General features: G+C 40.3%; 1 protein-coding gene across 1 annotated transcript in view; it reads right to left on the bottom strand.

The window, feature by feature from the left end:
- Positions 1 to 3,340: 3,340 nt before the first annotated feature.
- LOC104963177 (cadherin-11) overlaps positions 3,341 to 18,763 on the bottom strand; it is a 31,431-nt gene continuing 16,008 nt past the window's right edge. The window contains exon 4 of the mRNA XM_010791742.1: positions 3,341 to 3,592. Within this exon, the coding sequence (XP_010790044.1) occupies positions 3,341 to 3,592 (252 nt within the window). The remainder of the gene's footprint in view (positions 3,593 to 18,763) is intronic.

The following is an 18,763-nucleotide window of genomic DNA, read 5'->3' as shown; positions in this document are numbered from 1 at the left end:
AAGTTTTTAAAAACGAATTCATCGGCAGAAAGTAAAATTGGATGGCTACAGGAAAATAGGTGACGTTTTTTTGAACATGAATGAGAAAATGTAATATGTCTGAGTTGCACTGTGGAAGATATATACAATATTTTGTGTTTTGGAATGTGGTTGTCTAGGCAATCACATTTCAGGGCAAGGTCACCAATGAAAACCATCAGGAGTACACTAAATTAAATCTTGAAACATACAGAACCATACATCTTTTTCATCTCCTCCAACATAATATGCTGTAAGAGACAAAATGTTGGAGGTCTACAAACAACTTTAAGCTAAATAATACTTTTAACCACACACTGCAACGAAAATACAAAGCAGAAATGTCTGAATATTTAACACATTTTGTATTGCTGTTTGCGGTGTACCCACCCAAAAATGTAAACTATGAGACACCTGCACACTTGCACTGAGGCTGCCAGAGCACTATGGGAAATAATAATATTTCATCAGAGAAAAACAATCGCCAGGCAAACTATCGTTCTCAGGGAGACACTTTATAATCTGTAAATTGTAGTTATGTACTCTGGAAGGTTGTGACAAGAAAATTGAATTGTATTTATCATACAATTTTAAGTTTACTTTACATTACAAAAACTTTAGTGCGATTAATTATGCTTGATAAAGATAATCATGTCACTGGATATTTACTTGCGTACATGCATCTTAATGCCACATATTGTTGCTTGGTTACACAAAACATCAATGACTGTCTTTGATTGATTCCCCTGACCCCATAATCAGAAAGAGAAATACTGGACGGCTCTGCAAAATGTACAATTACGATTTATGGCAAAGGTTATACACTGCATTCATGTCAAAAACAGCATGGTTAAGGTTTGGGGAAGATTATTGCAAATACACTATGGTTAAGGTACAATTAGGTTAATGCAACTAAAAAGCTTTTTTAAGCTTAAGTTAATGTCTTGGTTATTCAAAAAGCACTCACTGTATTGCAGAGCTTTGGAGGGATGCAAATACCACTTCCTGCATTGCCATTAAATGTTTGCCCTGCATGTCAATTAAAAGGTGCATAATTGTCCAATATTAACATAATTCCTAGAATACTGGGCGGATATTCTGTTGTAAGACAGTGAGACAGTGTCAATGCTCACAAACCTGAGAGGGTTAACAAAGAGCCTCAGAAAACCCAGAGGATGAGAATGATAAAAAGAAGGGAATGGAGTCATTGCTTTGCACATTGTAAGAAAATCTCAAGAGCTGTCAGTCAGAGATTATGCAAAGTAATACATCAAAGTGACGCCTTGACGTTTTTCTCTCATTGAGAGACAATGAAAGGAAGACAGTGTCCTTGCGGAATTCGACTTTCCCGCATATTTAGGATAGTTTATTTACTGTGCTACACATGAACAATCCATGACTGACATCCCTCTTTGGTTTGGTTGAATTGTCACTAAATCTGCACGCCATGATGGAGGCAGGAAGCGGCTTACATAAGAAATAATATCTATTTGATATCTTTAAAATCTTTGTTCCTACAGTAGCAACAATACACCTAGATACTTCATTCTGCACATACAATTATTTGGGGTATCACCTTATATTTTCACAACTAAAACTAGAGCAGAATATAAGTGAGAAAATATAAAGATAAGAACTAAATTGATATCTCTCTGATTCTATTTTAGCAGAATTCACAATGAGCTGAATTCAAGCCCAACACATCTCTAACTGCTGCCAGTCAGAAATCCTGCTCCAAAGGTGTGATTGAAAGCATTTTTGCCATGGGAGCGATCCTTCACCTTTGCACACACATGCTCACAAACACACACTCTAACACCATTAAATCAGAGTACAGGGAGTCACAAACACTACCCTCTGCTTGACAAGTAAATGGCTTCCTAGATCATGTTGGCGAAAGAAAATACGGAGAGAGAAGATGGTGGCGTGGACACAGCAAAATCAAAAAAAATGAGAGTTGAAAGGCAATAGAAAGAAACTAAGGAGCCAAACTAAGTACATAATGAAGAAAAAGTGTGAAATGCTCCTCAGCAGGACTGAATAGTGGTCCTGTCTGATGAGAACTGGGTGGAAAAGGACAGACATCAACTCTATGTAACAGAGATGACTGTCAAGTGTGGGGACAACAAAAGTGCCGATAGGTGAATCTCGTTTTATCAACACGAGAGAAACAAAACTTCTTGAAACACATTTCTTCAAAGATCTATATAGGAGATGTTTGAGGGATAAATGAACAAAGTAACAGACCCAGAACAGTTTAGATTAATGGAGATGAAGATATTTTGAAAAAACAGTATTTTTATCTGTCAAAGTTCAACTGTTAAGTGGATACTTCCTGCTTCACATTGATGACAGAGGATAATGCATTGCATGTGATCTAATAAGAGTCATGAAAACCAACAATTGGTCCCTCAATTTCATCAACCCAAGAGACAACAGAAATACTTTGATTAGGGGTCAACTTAGAACATTTTGTATTTTTACCATTTTCTATCATTGGTGTACTGATAGATTAGATAGAGTTTTAGCACGGACTGTTTACTGAGAAGTTTTACCTCTAACTCTCAAACAAGGTTTGTTATTTCTTACTTGAGAAGGCGGACAATCTGAAATTCCTTGGTGACCTTGCAACTTGCACTGCTTCAATAAATCATCAGCCCTGGTGGCTGAGTGTGTTGGGCCTGGTTTGACAGGGGCGTTGAGTCTGTCAATAGTTTCACATCTATTCAAAACACTTAGGTTAGGAAGGCACCATTCAAATAGTTTATTTCCACATCTGCAGCACTAAACACGTTCGCATTTATAACCAAGATCTCGTGCTTAGTATAGAAAGAAAGACATCGTTTTAGTATTGTAGTTTACACCATACATATTTCTGAACATCTGCCGTTTGTTTGTTTTTTAAAGTTGGAAAGCAGTCCTACTGTATACATAGAAAAAAAACAGATATATATCAGTGCATTTAGATTTACAGTAGATTTCCCCAATGAATTTAATGCAATTCTTTCTTAGAAACACATTTCCCAAATGTACCCGATTCATTATATTGCTGCTATCCTTATCTGGATAGCCTGGAGCTCAGATCTCAGCATGGTATCTTCCAGACAATCAGGGAGCAGAAAGTTGTTTCACTTTAGTTAGTGTATAATAGTGCAGCTAGACAATTGCTGCTCCCGAGACAGTTGAGTTGTCTTTGGTTAAATACCGTTATAGACTACATATGGCTGGTGTGTGCCAAGATCAAGGTATGAATTCTGGTGTCCAAATGAAAAACAATCATTAAAGCCAAGGTAAAGGTGTCACGCATGTAATAGTCAGACAATCACACAGCTTGACAGACACACTGACAAACCATGATGATGATGATGATGATGATGATGATGATGATGATGATGGAGTAAGACAATGGAGTCTTCATCACTGATGAGGAGACATGCCAGTTCAGAGAATCACGGATAATGTCTTTACCTCGAGCGCCTACAGGACCTCTTGTGGCCCTGACCAGCCTCAGCGAACCATTAGGAGGAAGGGCGTGGCCCCTGACCACGTGCCACGCATTGTGGTGCTCACTGTCCTGGCATCACTGAACAAATATCTGAGGAAAGAGAAAAACATGAAGCAATTACACAGTGGTCATGTTGCTAAGATAATCAGCTCTTCACAGGAGTTGAAAGGAATACAGATAAATGGGTATTCCATTTGTTGTGCAAATTATAATAAATACCAGAGTGCAGGAGAAAATTGCAATTATTTCAAAAGCATGGTCATGGTACATAATAGTAAAACGACACATTTATAATGACATTTTATAGTATAAGTGAATGCAAAGCAGGCTTTCATGACAAACGATAAACTATGTAAAATAACTCAATAGAGAATTGAGATCCTTTACGTTGAAATAGTAGAGCAGTTGGATCCATAATTTATAATCCCAAGAGAGTTTAGTCTTTGCATGTTAAGAAGATTGCAAATCGACTTTCTCTGTTGCTAAACTCTTACTCAGTATCTCCTTTTGTGCACGCACAACAAATGCCTCTGTGTCATATTGATTTCAGACAGGTGAGACAAAAGTGTCAGAGTTTAGTGGTGTGTGCGAGACAATACCGATGTGCTGACATTGCCTGCGCATAGTGACGGGGACCGTCTGTAGCATGAAAATAAATCGGAGGATTCTCCGGATCAGCCATCTGTGGAACAACCTGTTCACCCTTGTTTGATTACAACCAGCAGGCCAGGCAGCCTCTCCATCTCCAGCTCTTTCTCCCTATCTCTCTCTCTTTCACACTTCCCTCTGTGTACTGCTGCTATGCACTATGATTTTCTCCTCGCAGCCTTTTTTCCCAGGCATGACATACTCCTTGAATTGGATGGCTTCAACTAAAATATGATGGACTTGCTTTATCGTAAATTCTAAGGAGCTACAGTCGTGACTTAGTCTATTCAAGCATTAAATCTTTTGAGATGATGAGGAGCATGAAACATGGCCTTGACACAGTGAAAAAAACGAGTGTACTGTATGTGGTAGAAAAGAAAATGCTCTCTAATCAAAGCTACCAATTTTTAGGAAGGGCTTTTTCAGTCTACATCCAATGTTCCTAATACTATGTTATGTTCTCCTTCCATCCATGTGCTCTGTCTATATTTCTGAAAAATATTTCATTCAACTCTAAATGGACTCTTTGCCAGCAATGAATGGCAGCTACTTCTAGTCATGCCATCCTGTCCGCTCTGTCTCTCTCTTACATTAGAACGAGAACAAAAGCACAAGCAGACCAATTTGCTTTAATAGCCTTTTCTCCAATCTTATCTTCAGGTAGTCCGTGAACACTTTTGCCCGCCTTAATATGCGTTCTCAGAATTAAAGCAGCCTCCGAAAAGCCTGTATATCAGATCAGCACCAATTGTTGGAGTGTGTGTTATCATCACTTCTCATTCCTCCGGTGTCACAGCAGAGTCGAAGAATTATGGTATGCATTTGCTCAATTTGCTCCATTTGCATGAGATGATGACAAGCTTCCAGCTAAATGTCCGATAAACAATTGCCTGTGGTTAGACTGAAAGATTAAAGCGCTTCCACTCTGCATGGACACCTGAATCAGTATCTCGGCAGTTTACTAGGAGGTGGCGGGAAATATTTCCCCCATTTTTCTAGATAATTGTGCCTGATAAACACTACATCGCTTTCTTGCAGGCAATCTGATAAATGCCCAATTACCAGTCGGGAGATGGCTGTGACAAGTGGTCGCCAGGGGTCTCTGGTTTAGGGAATGTGGGATACACGGCATTGAGATGGCCTCTTCAACCCAGAATCAAGTGGACAGGAGCTGGACTTATAATTCATCTCATCACCCTGTTCCATTTGATTAATGAATGGGTGGTGCATAGGAGATAAAGGAAGACTTATTTGAGCCCTCCTCTCTAAAAACCACAAACACTTATGTGAAGCGTGCATCCCAGTCCAATCAATGACTATTGCTCTAAACTCATGATTGAGCCTGCTTCCATCAAAGGAAATGAGCCTGTTTTACAAAGCCTGTTTCAGTGGCTTCCACTACGAATTCAGTTTGAGAGGAATGAAAGGCCCTTATAGTCTCTCTTCATCTGAGTCAATGACTGCTGGATGTATTGAAGCCAATTAATCAGGCAGTGACAAGAAGCAGTGCGGCTGGCTCAGTGACCAACTCCCACAAAAGACAGGAATCGTCAGCAGAACGGTCAGTGTCCACAAATTGATTTTTCAAATGCTCACTAAACCAAAGGGATGTCATTCAAAACCTGTGGTTTCTCCTTGTGAGAGTTCTACAAGACTCAAGCACTTAAACTCAACAGAGATCAGACAGCTTTAGATAACATTGTTGCTTTGGATAAACAATAGCGTAACTTTTACCATTTGTCTTGCAGATTAGAGAAGTTTCCTGATGCACTAATTAAATGCAGTGTTGTGAACCCCGGACAAAACGCAAGTGAAATGTGTAAAAAGAAGCAGGGAAAGATATTGTTGGAAGCCTCTGAGGATAACAATGAACTTGATTTTACCTCTGACTGGGACCTCTACTTGTGATCGCTTAATCTATTTTTTTTTCATCCTCTGCTTTTGTACTTCAGAGGAACACTTCACATTTACACTTCCAACACTTTGAAACAGGGGTAATCCAGAGTGGGAAGCAAAGGGATAGGCAAAAGCAAATACACTATACAAGTACACTAAAGTGTTATTTCAGTGGCCACTATAAAATACAGATGTGATCAATCAAATCCAATTATTCTGCCATCTCCACTTTTATGATGCCCATAAGGTCTGGTAGTGGCTCAGTCAGTAGGGGCTTGGACTGTGAGCTGTAGGTTCAAGTCCCCGAACAGACCTAAATACTGTATGGAGTCTGGACTTGGAGAGGTCCCAGTTCACCTCCTGGGCCCTGCCATGGTTCCCTTGAGCAAGGCACCGGACACCACCCCCCCACCTAGAACTAGGATGTGTTAAATGCAGGTCATATTTCACTGTGTGCGCTTTCTGTGTGCATGTATGTGTGACAATTAAAGTGGATTTCGTCCTCCGATTCTTCTAATGGTTAGAGGTGGTGTTATGCTGCACATTCCATACATGTTTTTGCTAATATTACCATTTCTAAAGAACAAAAAATCCTTCTCAATCTCATGTAGTCCACGTGTTGTCTACGATCTCAATACAAATTAATCTAATTAACTTTACCCATTTCCAACAATGTAAACAAAAGCTGAACATAACAAACTTCTTTCGAGTGGATTTTTTAGCAGAGTTCTTCAATTCAATTGCATGATATTTAATATGTGCAGCTAATTAAGGAGCCATTAGGTACCAGAGACGTTGGCTACTGAATTTGTATTTGAATGATGTCGTACTGAACATATTTGTGAGTGAATAACATTTTCTATTAGACTTATATTAGCCAAACCTCATATAAGACTTCAGCAGTGAGTGCACTTGGAATTTAAGTGCTTCATGAACAATATGGAGGAAAGTAACAATTATAGTGTTAAATATACAGTTACTGCATATATTTAGATGGATTGGAAATGATCCAATGCCATCCTTTATTTGACATTTACATGTTTCTATTTCAGCTTTTTTGCCTGTAAAACTGAATATGTATGTACCATAAAAACAATAATGTATTTATACTGCTACAGTAGCATTCACCAATCCACAAGAAAGTCAAGAGAACTGTGTAGTTTGGCATTAATGTGTGCCTTATATATTTCTATAAGAGCCCATGCAGAAAAGTGGGGGTAACAAACAAAAAGAGAGGATACGGGCAACACTCTATTTGATGAAACATTAGCTCTAGTTCATTGCGGTCTCATGCCACATATCCACTTGTTCTGTTGAGAAGCTAGATACATAAATATCTCTGTGATACAAGGTCTTGATTGTTCAATGTATTTGTAAATACATGTCATTGTTTATGTGTAGTCCTTCCTAAGTTCTAAATAATTTTTAACCTATTTTTCTTATTCGGATTGCAAGATTAAAAGTAGTTATGTTTTGCTAGTGATCAGTTACTTAAAACATCTTAAACTACTGTATCCTTATAAGCTATACTATGATAGCTTTATTAGACCAGTATAAATATTCAACTTACCTCACAATCCTATACAAACACATGTATGACATTGTTCAATGACATGCATTGCAGGGGAAATTAATGTTTTCCCTTCGTGCAAATAAGAGTGAGAAAGACATATCTGAGTTTACAACTTCAGTTGGTCATTTAGTTAAACCTTATTCTGTCTTACTTAAAGGCCTACTTGAGGCCTATCAAGCCACAATCTGCTTGTTTTGACTTTTTGATGAGTGGAGCCTGCATACATGCTCTTTACTCTTTACAGTTTGCAGTCGCGACAAGGGTTCCACTAATACTCATATTCCGATTTTATTTCAAATCTATACACAGTTGCAACCAATTCCTGGACTCTGGTCCAAAGTCACACAGTAACATGTCGATGGGAAAGCAAAAGTATAGGATATTGTCTCGAGTTGATGACTCATGCAAATCCTGTGTTGTTGTGTTGTGTCAGCGACATATTTTGATGGATGGTTCCTGGACCTCTCAAGCACTCTGTTCTCCATGTCACCATGGCTACTCCTTTCTCATAAAAATGCCAACAGTGGATTAAGCATATCACATTCACAGTACATTACGCTTCCTCACTTCATTACAATAAAAGGATTAACCTGCCCGGGATGTGTAAAGTGATCGGTGGGGAGGGCGGACAACATGTGGATGAACTGTCCTTCCCCCTTAGCGTAGATCACATTTCTGGGCTACTCCAAGACATGCTACTAATCATATGCACTCTGCTGGGGGCCACAGTGCAGACTGTGACAACACACCGGGACCAGAAACAAATCTGAAGCCATTAGGACGCCCTGCAGTTGACTTACATAATTGCATATGCTCAATCCATTTCACAGGGAAAGACCCTGCATCACAGTTCCACTTTCTGTTCATCGCTACTGCATGTTAATGTAATGGTGGGTGGTCAAAATAACTGTCTTTAATGGTCCACACTATTTTAGAAAGTTTGTCCAAGATGAAAGTTTCATATTCCAGGAAAGATGTTAAAATTGCTATAATTTAAGAGGGGAAAAGGTTCTCTTCATCCCTAACTGGCGAAATGATGGAGATATGAGAAAAACCCAAATTAGAATATATTAGAGAGCCTGAAAGCACTCCAGCATGACTGGGGCGATGGGCCCGGTCACACGCGGCATCCCTACAGTGATCCGTCTTCTCATGAATGTGATCTGTGATAAATTAAAAGCTGATTATTGCCTGGAGGGAGCAGCCCAGCGCTTGGCCCCCGGCCCCCCTCGCTGGCGGTGATGGATTAGTCCACAGTCTGCACTATGGACCGGTCCCCACTGACTGCACAGCTATGGACGCCACAGGCCTAAGTGCCGACTATCAAGATGCCACCGTTGACAACACTCGATTTATTTAAATAAATGCTCCGCCATCTCTTTAAAGGACAACTCTATTTTTCACAAGACAGATGGGTGGTTCTTTGATTTTTTTGTAGTAGTGTGTCAAAATCCATCCCTGTTCAGCACTGTTATATAGACGTGCTTTTAAAAGATCGGCACATATCAGCTTTTACCATAATAGTAATTGCTTTATGAAATACCAATCCAACAGCATTCCATCTGAGCAAGCAGAGGTTATGGTTTCATATTGTTTGTATTAAATGACTTAGCATATGATATTAGAGCGGCATGAAGGGCACAACAGACAGGCTCATTCCCAGTGAGAAATGGCTCCCTATCAAGCAGCGTTATTGCAGTCAGAGAGCACGAGGCAGCTGTAGTTTCTTTGTCCGTGCTCAGGTGCACACTCCATGAGCTTCTACATCGCTGTGGTTTTTACATTATGGTCCCATTCTCATGTGTCTGGACTGTTTTCCCTGGGTGGGCATCATTTGGACGGCCTACAACGCAATTTGTCTGCAGTCATTGGGTCTGCCTGAGCAGGAACAAAGGCGGTCAGCCTGGCTATTGTGTCCTTTTGTGTCCCATATGTCAGAAGTCTGCTGCACAAACAATGCAGCAACTGCCAAGAGCACAACAGTCATTATCTGTTGTGGAATCACCGTCATTATCCTGCTGCAATCATAACTCTAATTACAAAAGTTGCTTTGTAAGCAGGTAGATTATGCAATGTTAATTACCCTAGCACAATGCAGCAAGCGCATGTTTTAAATGCCACTCACTATTGTGCCTCACACAATAGCATGCGTTTTACTCTCCGCCATACGTAGAGCAATGCCGGGTCCCAGGATGGTTTGTATAACCCCTTATGGCACACCTATTGTCATTAATTATTTCTCATTAATAAAAGTTATAATGAATCAGCCTTAAGTAGATTATCCGACATGAACCAATATGTCTGTGCACGTAGTCTTAATTGATGAACCTTCTCCCATAAAGTGGTCATTCTCATCTATCAGTCTCACCTACACCATCAGCTGTAGGAGGCTCAGTTTGGTTTTTGTGAGTCAAACACTCCTTTTTCATTATCAAGGTATCACTTCCATTGTTCCCGCATAAACATAGATACCACATTGACCTGTTTCCTCACTTACTGGGCTTTAAAAAATGTCAGGCACTCAAACATTCTCAGGGGATGTAATTGAAAATCTAGATAAAACTGATTGAAACGCTACTTAGGCTGGCACATCTGAAAGAAATGTTCCTTTGCATTATGTTGCAATACAGAACAGAAAGATTTCCTAAACAGAAGACACAAAATGATTTTCCCCAAGCACAGTGCCGCAGCTTTTTTTCATTAATCGCTGTAAGGGTGCACTTTAACAGCCCACTCTGGCAAATTAAATCCTCAGAATAATATCTCCATCATTGCTGTATTCCTGTGCTCTGACACACACATCTATCTGGCTTTGGAACGCAGCAGAGGCTGCCAACTCGGAAAGACCTGAAACCACGAGGCAATAAAAAGTGACATCAGCAATGGGAAAGTTAATAGTGTGTTTCAGATGCACTTTCTGGAGGACAGGGCTAGCACAGGCTTCATTCACTGTAAGTGACAGTGGCTGGCAATCTCTCTCTACCTCCCATATGCCCTTATGAATTTCAACCTGCTCTCTGTAATGACCTATAAATAGCTAAGGCTTCCAGAGGGGCTTATGTGACAGACACTTACGTCCGGGCATCCTCTGCATTTTTAGTCTATGTACAGATCAACGTAACAGCTTGTTTAGATTTGTCTATACAATTTGATGTGTGATTGCAACTGGCAGTTCCCTGGTGTTGTGTGTTGTAAGAAGTGTCAAACTGGTGGTTGTGCGAGTCAGTCTTTGACTTCACATGAGCCTATTTCTTTTTTTGTGGAGCTCATTTCGGCACAGCTGTCAGAGAACGCCTCAAGCTGAATAAACAGAATATAGAAACACACAAACAGACTGAACACAACATCATTACAGCCATGTGTTTCAAATTGGGCCACAGGCATATTCTCCTTCTCCCGTTTCTTCCACAACATTCTCTTGTTTATAATCTCACATATCCTCTTAGTGCCTGTTAAGTACATTTGTATATATCATTTATCTCTACAGGTAATGTTTAACTTTTTGTCATCAGAGCAGTGTGATGTGAGACAACTATACTTATGCAGTACAACACACTGCTAATACATGTTGTAAAGCTATACGTGCAATACAAATCTGTGCCCGTATTCTTCAAAACTTGCTCTTAACATCCTATGTTCAAAACATTTCCTAAAAGTGAAAAACTTAAGACACATTTCTCAAATTTCTACTTAAAATGTAGGAGAAACAGTCCCCAAGTGATCTTGTAAATAACGACATTAGAGCAACAAAAAAGATTTACCCTAACTCTGCTCGATGGTTTATTCTGAAACAGCACATGTTACTCAGTAAAACAATTTAATCTGGCAAAAACATTAATAATAGTTTTACATGGGTTATTGTATTCACATGACATCTTAAATATCTCAAATGAATAGAAACCTAATACATTATTATTTATATGAAATAAATAAAATCTCTAAAATAGTAGGTAAATGAAACAGGAAAGGTACATCGTATAGCACTTTGACACGTGCAGCAATGAAGATGGAAAGCGACTGGAAACTAAATCAATGCTATTTTTGTTCTTGGTAAACCTGAGAAATGCAAACCAAATCCTGACATATTCTATAATGTAGTCAATCCATAATATCTCAGAAGGTGTGTGCTCACCTTTGTCTTTGTATTGCAGCCATCCAGAGCTCAAACAGGAACTTTAAGAGGAATTCAATGAATATGACAAATCATTCTCAGTTAACATGTTGCAGGATAATTATGTAACCCTTTGTTGTGTTCTAAAGGATGTTAAGTCTGAGAAAACAACCCTGATGGTGTCATCAGAGTATCTGCCTTTGGCCTGGAGACACCTAAAGGTTCAACAGAAAGTCACAAACTATAGGGGTGTGGAGGATCTAATGATAGAAGACTTTCCTGTAACAACTGTGATCAGTCATTTCAGCAACTGCCAAAAAACAAAATTTGTCTATGTTGAAGTGACAAAGAACGCTAGCAGATAATAGTAATTACAGCCGGGGTCAGGTGACGCTGTTATGGAGCGATAAAGTCAGCTTAGAGAGTCGGTGTCGATGTTTTGGTCAACAAAGCATCATTTACACAATGAGGATGAAGATCAACTAACTTTGACAAATTATTATTTTTAACTAAACCAGGATCTTTCCCTAAACATAACCAATTAGCTTTTGTGCAAAACCTACACCATAATGTTACAAGGACAAATTATGAAACCTAACCAAAAGGGGCATCATATCAGGAGACACTTCTGTGTTGTTCTAGAAAGCACGGACATATTATTTTTTCATTTCATATATAGGAATCGTTCAATTAAAGATACTATTGATTGTTATTATTATTGTTATATTGTTTAGCCTCTGCTGCTTTGAATGTGATCATGACATTTTCTTAAGTTAAGCAACCACTGATATATCCCTTCAACCCTACTTATGAGACCCGTGGAGCACTGATTTTGTAAATATTGTATTGTATGTTTAACTTAAAAAAGAAATTAGGTTAATATGTTGTACTCCTTAACTTGCAAGTAGGGCTGAAAGTGAAGTTTTTTTTTTAACTCTAGTCCAACTTTTTACTTCAAGCCAAATAGCCTGTCTAAAGAAATCCTCTTAAGGTTAGAGCTACAGTGTATATCAGAGGCTGGAAAAGTTTGAATCAAAGCTGTGAAAGTGGTGCAGCTCTTCCTTCCCTTCGCAGCATTAAAACCACTGGCCCGTCAACTCATAGTGGTAGACTTTCATGCTCCAGCAAACAGCAGACAAGGATCAACTGTGTGATATGAGATATGAAAACTATACAGAGATAAACAGCTGCAGCTGCAAAGATCGGCACAGAGCGGGAAAGAGGGGGAAAAGTCAGGTAGATAATGAGAACACAGAGGGTTTGTAGCGTCTCTGCGCTGACAGACAGGAGCGGCAGTCCTGAACATGTACGTGGTTCAACAAGCCTCTGACACGGTGAGCCCTGCTCCTCGGGACTGTCAGCCTTCAGCAGAGCACATCATCTCTCCATGAGGATTTCAACACATTAGCCTAAGCCGGGGCGCATAGATAGGAGCAGCAACCATAGTGTATCTTCCAAAGGCAGACACACTATCACCAATTAGAGCTTCCACGCACACTGTAATTAGCAAGACTGACTGATTTGGGCTTGTGCTAAATGTATTCATATTTTCCGGATAACAAATAAGCACATTCATCTAATTAGCACGCATAGCTCACAAGCTTAATTAAACGTAATACATTATGATACCCCTAAAAATCCAGAGATTACAAGGCTCCAAGGTTCTAGTTAATTAGAGTATTCACACATTGACAGGCAGGGCTCAAACTCTTACATTCCCTCAGCCAATTAAAAAAGAGTGTCAAAGTTGGCAAAAACATTATTTCTTTTCTTTTTTGGGGGAGATTATCCTACGAACATTGTCACATGTGCCTGAGATAATATTCTTCCTACTACTTGTTCACACATGTTCTTTCTTTGCCAAAAGATATTTCCTCTCTTTAACATCGACATGCTACCACTGGCTCAGATAATGAAAAACTACAAAATAAGTTACCATAGCTATGCGGATGACAACCACATTTACATAACCATTTCACCAGGAGACTATGCTCTAATTCTAACACTGAGTAAGTGCATTGAACAAATCAATGACTGGATGTTTCAGAACTTTCTCCAATTAAACAAAGATAAAACTCAGGTAATGATTTTTGGAGCCAAGGCAGAACGTATANAAGTGTTATTGAAAATGATGTGTTCTCCGCTAGAGCTTCATCTCTCTCATTCATAACCTCTGCAGCGCATCAATCTGCTGCTGAGCGCGCCACATTCGAAATGAGAGAGATGAAGCTCTAGCGGAGAACACATCATTTTCAATAACACTTCCTCAAGAGCGAAATCCAATGTCTGCGAGGCTTTTGGTGTCATCCTAGATGGAGAAAATAACCAACATCCCACGCTTTTTGAGACAAATATGCAACTGCGTGTGTTAATAATTGCACGTTTTCACTGCTCATATATATATATGGGTTCGGGTCGGGTTGCGGATCTTGAGCCGACGGGTCGGGTNGTGTGCCTTGGCATTTGGTGACACAAAGGCTTCTTTGGAGGCGTTAAAGGATGTAACGACACCGGATGAGGGCAGAATGAGAATAAACATGGCCAACTGTGGAAGAAGACTCCTGCATAATTTCACAATGACTGAGCTGCATGATGAGTCAGATATACACTATAATGAGATGTATAACTATGTATACAGGGGATTATACATTTGGTTCCAAGCAGTGACGTGCGGTGAGGTTCATGGCTGGTGAGGCACTGACTCTTTCAGAGTCAGATTTACGAATATTACATTTCCAAATATTCTGTTATTTTCAAAAGCTTTCTTAGTCTGATGTTTCGATTCATTTTAAACAGACCGTTCAACAAAAGGATACCCAAAATCTAAATATTGGATGATTCTCTCTTAGTTCTCTTATTCTCCCATTTTAATTACAATGGTGGTCTTACCTTGATTGAAGATGAAGTCCATGCTATCCTTCTGGACAACAATCTCTATTACCTTTTTGTAAAAGTCCTCCTTATCTTCCTCTAGTTTCAAAAGTCTAGCTTGTTGTTTGCGTCTACCGTCTCTGCATAGAATAACAGTAGCGACAAGAACCTGTGGGCTCACGTGCGCCCCCTTCAGTGTGGCAGAGGTTATGGCTGCCTCCCCTGGTGCTTTTTCAGTGCCGTTGTATGATGAGACCAGCGAGCCTAAATATCATATACGTGAAGTAAGTTATTTAGAGACTATGGATGGCTAGGACACATTTAATAAAGGGATCTACAAACATTACATGTGTGACCTACAAACGTGTAATGTGTGACCTACAGTGAGATGGTAACAGGCATGCGCTTAGCCAGTTTCTGTGGGGTGACGCATCTGAGGTGAGGCAGATCTCATCTGTGCCTCACCCGACCTTACCCCACAGTAACTGGGTGGAGCGCGCTCACAAAATAAGTGCCCGCGCTCCAGCCAGTTACTGTGGGGTTACGTGAGGCATAGCTCGACCGTCCTCGTTTCTCATCGCTACAAGCTGTAGTTGTAGCGGAGCTCTGCAATTTGCCAATTTTGACTATAAAAAGCAATTGGAATCATACAGAAATCACAATTACAACACAGACGCTCTGCCTCCCCTGACTGCACGTCACTGGTTCCAAGACCAGTTTTTGTCTATGTTTTTGTTTATGCATACACTGTCTTTTTGCATAAATAAACTGGCTTCTGAAACAGGGGTTTTGGGGGTTTTGCCCCAGAGATTTGGCAATGTTGTGATTTGCATTTGCATAAGTTAATGGACAGCATGGGCAGGTATTAATGGTTAAAGAGTTCTGTTGTTAAACTGCCTTGACAGATTTGTGAGGACATAAAACCTGACAATAGCACAATGCAGCATCTTCAGTGTCTCTGACATCATCTCCCTGCCATACCCTATTGGCTATATTGACTGAAATGAATTACCACTAGTGCCCTTTATCACTATGACAATGCAGAGAGATGAGAAGTTGACAGTGTCAACTTCATTACTTCTCATTTCCATATGAACAAACAGCGCTGAAGAGGCCTTCAACCTGCCCACTTACCTCTGCTCTGCTCATAAATTGCACGACGCCAACGTACGCGCGCAAAGAGTTACTCACACATTCCACTCCAGTCGCCCATCCTAAAACCGGCACATTAGCATAGATAACTGCCCTTCACAATCTCTGACAGGTCTTTTTTCTTCTTTCTGTCTGTGATACAGTATCAGATTATCTAGATGAAGTGCTTGCGGGGACGGTGGAGACGGTGGTGTGAAGGACAGTGTCGTTTGCCAGGGCCGCTCATTATTTGCCCATTGGAATCTACAGCACTTCGATTTGTATGGATTGCGGCCAGGTGGTGTCGAGGCTCCGGGGCACGTTATCAAAAAGCTGCGCTGCTCCAGACCTTTGTGCGTTGGGTCATTAATCTTGCTGTCAGTGAACTGTCATTCGAAGTATCTTTCGCCTTATCCTCACCCCTCTCTCTCTTCACCATGGCCGCCCCGGGTTGAGAGTGCAGAAGAGAGGAGGGGGGGCTGGTCTCTCTGAGGCTTCCACCCATACACCACTCTTCTAATCACTTGATCAGAGCTGTGTTTGATGATGAGTGCGCTGAGTGGAGGTGGGCCAGAGAGACCCACGGCTTGGCTCATCTTTTACCTGTTACTGATTGCAAATACAACTACATAAGAGAATCAAGCTACATAGTGTTTTGAGCTTTTCTACTGTTGTACCATGGACTTGCTGTCTTTCTATAGGTTCTTGGTGTGGTGCAAAGTATACCGAGAAATAACGTTCAATTTCTGTACTGCCACGGGGAAGCATGGTAAATGTTTTTGCATGCAGAACAAGTGAACCGTGGTTAGATACTGTCCTCACATTGTGCTGACAAGGCCATTCTGTGCATGTCTGAGGGAGAGGCCAAGGTGCTGAGCTCATGTTTCCTGACCAAGCAAGCAGCAGCAGTAAGCACAGCATAGTGATGACAATAGGACCACTAAACTCTCACTCAACAATGCTTAAAATCTAACTGTAGACCACATGAAATCCAACTTGTTATGCCCTTCAATCCTCCATGCATGTATTTTTGTCCACTTGGCTGCTCGTAGGGAAGAGCCCTGTGCTTAGCATATCAGAGATGAATTATAGAATTGAAAGCCAAAGTTATTTATGAGCTGTGATGAAGTGTGATTTACTTACGGAGTGAAATTAATGACAGAATGCAGATAGTTTCCTTGCCCTGTATGCAAGTGCTGAATCTCCCTAAAGTGCATATTGCCACTGGTGGAATGAATAAATGAATCCGATATTTCAATGTTTCATTAATTTTTTTTGTCACCTTAAATTACATTATTGAATAAATCTGTCCACAGATGCGAGTAAAACATACGCATAGATTTTGTCCCTTTTTTGTGCTCTTTCCTGGTGATCAAATGGGGTTTTTCTAATGCATATTCCCTCTGTATAGTCAAGAAGCCGGTCAGCACTGAGCTTTTTGCCAAAGTGCTATACACACACTCATATACCCCTGTGACATTAACAATAATGAGTGGCAGGACACTCTCTTTTTAACAGCACCAAATCGTATTCAGCTAAGGCAATTACAGACTTTAATGAGCCCTTTAATGACAGATTTAACACTTGTCTTATAATTTTATAGTGGCAATATAAATCGATGGAGAAATGTCTCTGCCATTTTGAAAAAGAAGCCTCGAACTGAGCCCAGTCAAAGACACAGGCTCTCCTATCTATTTAAAAACACATAGTCATTAGGGATGTGTGTCTGCCGCTGTGTGTGTGAGGGCTTTACAGCGCTGGTCAGCGCTGATTGCTCTGGGAGGGAGCTGCAGGGTTATGTCAAGGTGACTATGTCAGTGTTTCGTTCCTGTGCGCCCTCATGCACAACATTGCTTATTTATACATCTGATTTCTCTATTCAATTGGTTTTACCGCTCCCCCGACAAGGAATCAAGCCAAATTCCCCAAAGAAGTCTGACAATCAATAGTGAGGTGGCTGGGGGTGAGTGAGGTGCTGACGGGGCTCACATCACTTCTGTGTGACATGTCCTCAGTGCATCTGACATGTGCCGTCAACACCAAGCCCTCACTGCTATAGCATATCAGCGCTACAGACGTCTGCAGTGAACATTTACATTGGTTTTATTCAATTTCATTACTATCTTTGTGGGGTTGTGACATGTGTGCTCTGTCAGCTTCTTTACACTCAACAGTCTGACCAATTGTATGGTCCTGTTTTTGTACCTGTTGATTGGCTGGTGTATGTGTTAGTGTCTGCCATTACCAACACTTTTCGAATGTTTGACATTTCCAGATGTTTCCGCTCTCCTGCCATATGTTCAATGAGAACTGGCCGCTTAGTATTGATTTACCATCAGTCATGTGGTTATGCTGTGTCCTGCACTGAGGATTACGCTCAATGGTACAAAACACATCGGTAGATAATGGATACATAATGAGGAAATGGAAGTGTTAATGTGTGTTAAAATAAGGTTTCTCTACTGAATATTTTCCTTGACGGCCCTATACTCTTACTATTTCTAAGTATTTGCTTCATTTTTCTAAACCACTCGGCTTTCTTTGTATTTTTACCCACACAAGCATTATGGCTCTAGGGATTGCAATGTCGGCCTCTCGGTCAGTCCCCTTTGGTCCAGCCTGAACTATCTCAACTATCGGGCAGATGTCCATGACATCTTGGACAGATATTCATCTCTCTTCTAAGTTATCTCTTTACTTTTTGTCTGGAAACATCATCACTTTAAATCTGATTCTTGTTTGGTTAGTGTACAAATACATAGCAATTTTATAAAACGGACAAGTCAAATCAAGCAATCTGATTGGTTCTTAGCCGTGATATAATGAGCGTATATCAGGGGTAGAATTGTAGTTACTTTTCACAAGTCATGTATCCCTCTGCGTCTGAGAAAAAGCTACAACCGTTACAAATGTTACATTACGTCCGTTACAAAACTAACTAACTAACAAAGCTTAAAATGGAAACATGTAAGGTTAACTTCGACCTCCGGGGTGGCCTTTCGATGGAGGA

The sequence above is a fragment of the Notothenia coriiceps genome, unplaced genomic scaffold, assembly GCF_000735185.1.
Source record: "Notothenia coriiceps isolate Sejong01 unplaced genomic scaffold, NC01 NC01_scaffold00001630, whole genome shotgun sequence".
In the NCBI taxonomy this organism is placed as follows: domain Eukaryota; kingdom Metazoa; phylum Chordata; class Actinopteri; order Perciformes; family Nototheniidae; genus Notothenia; species Notothenia coriiceps.
The sequence above is the reverse complement of the archived record's forward strand: the minus strand, read 5'-3'. Positions and strand labels throughout refer to the sequence as shown.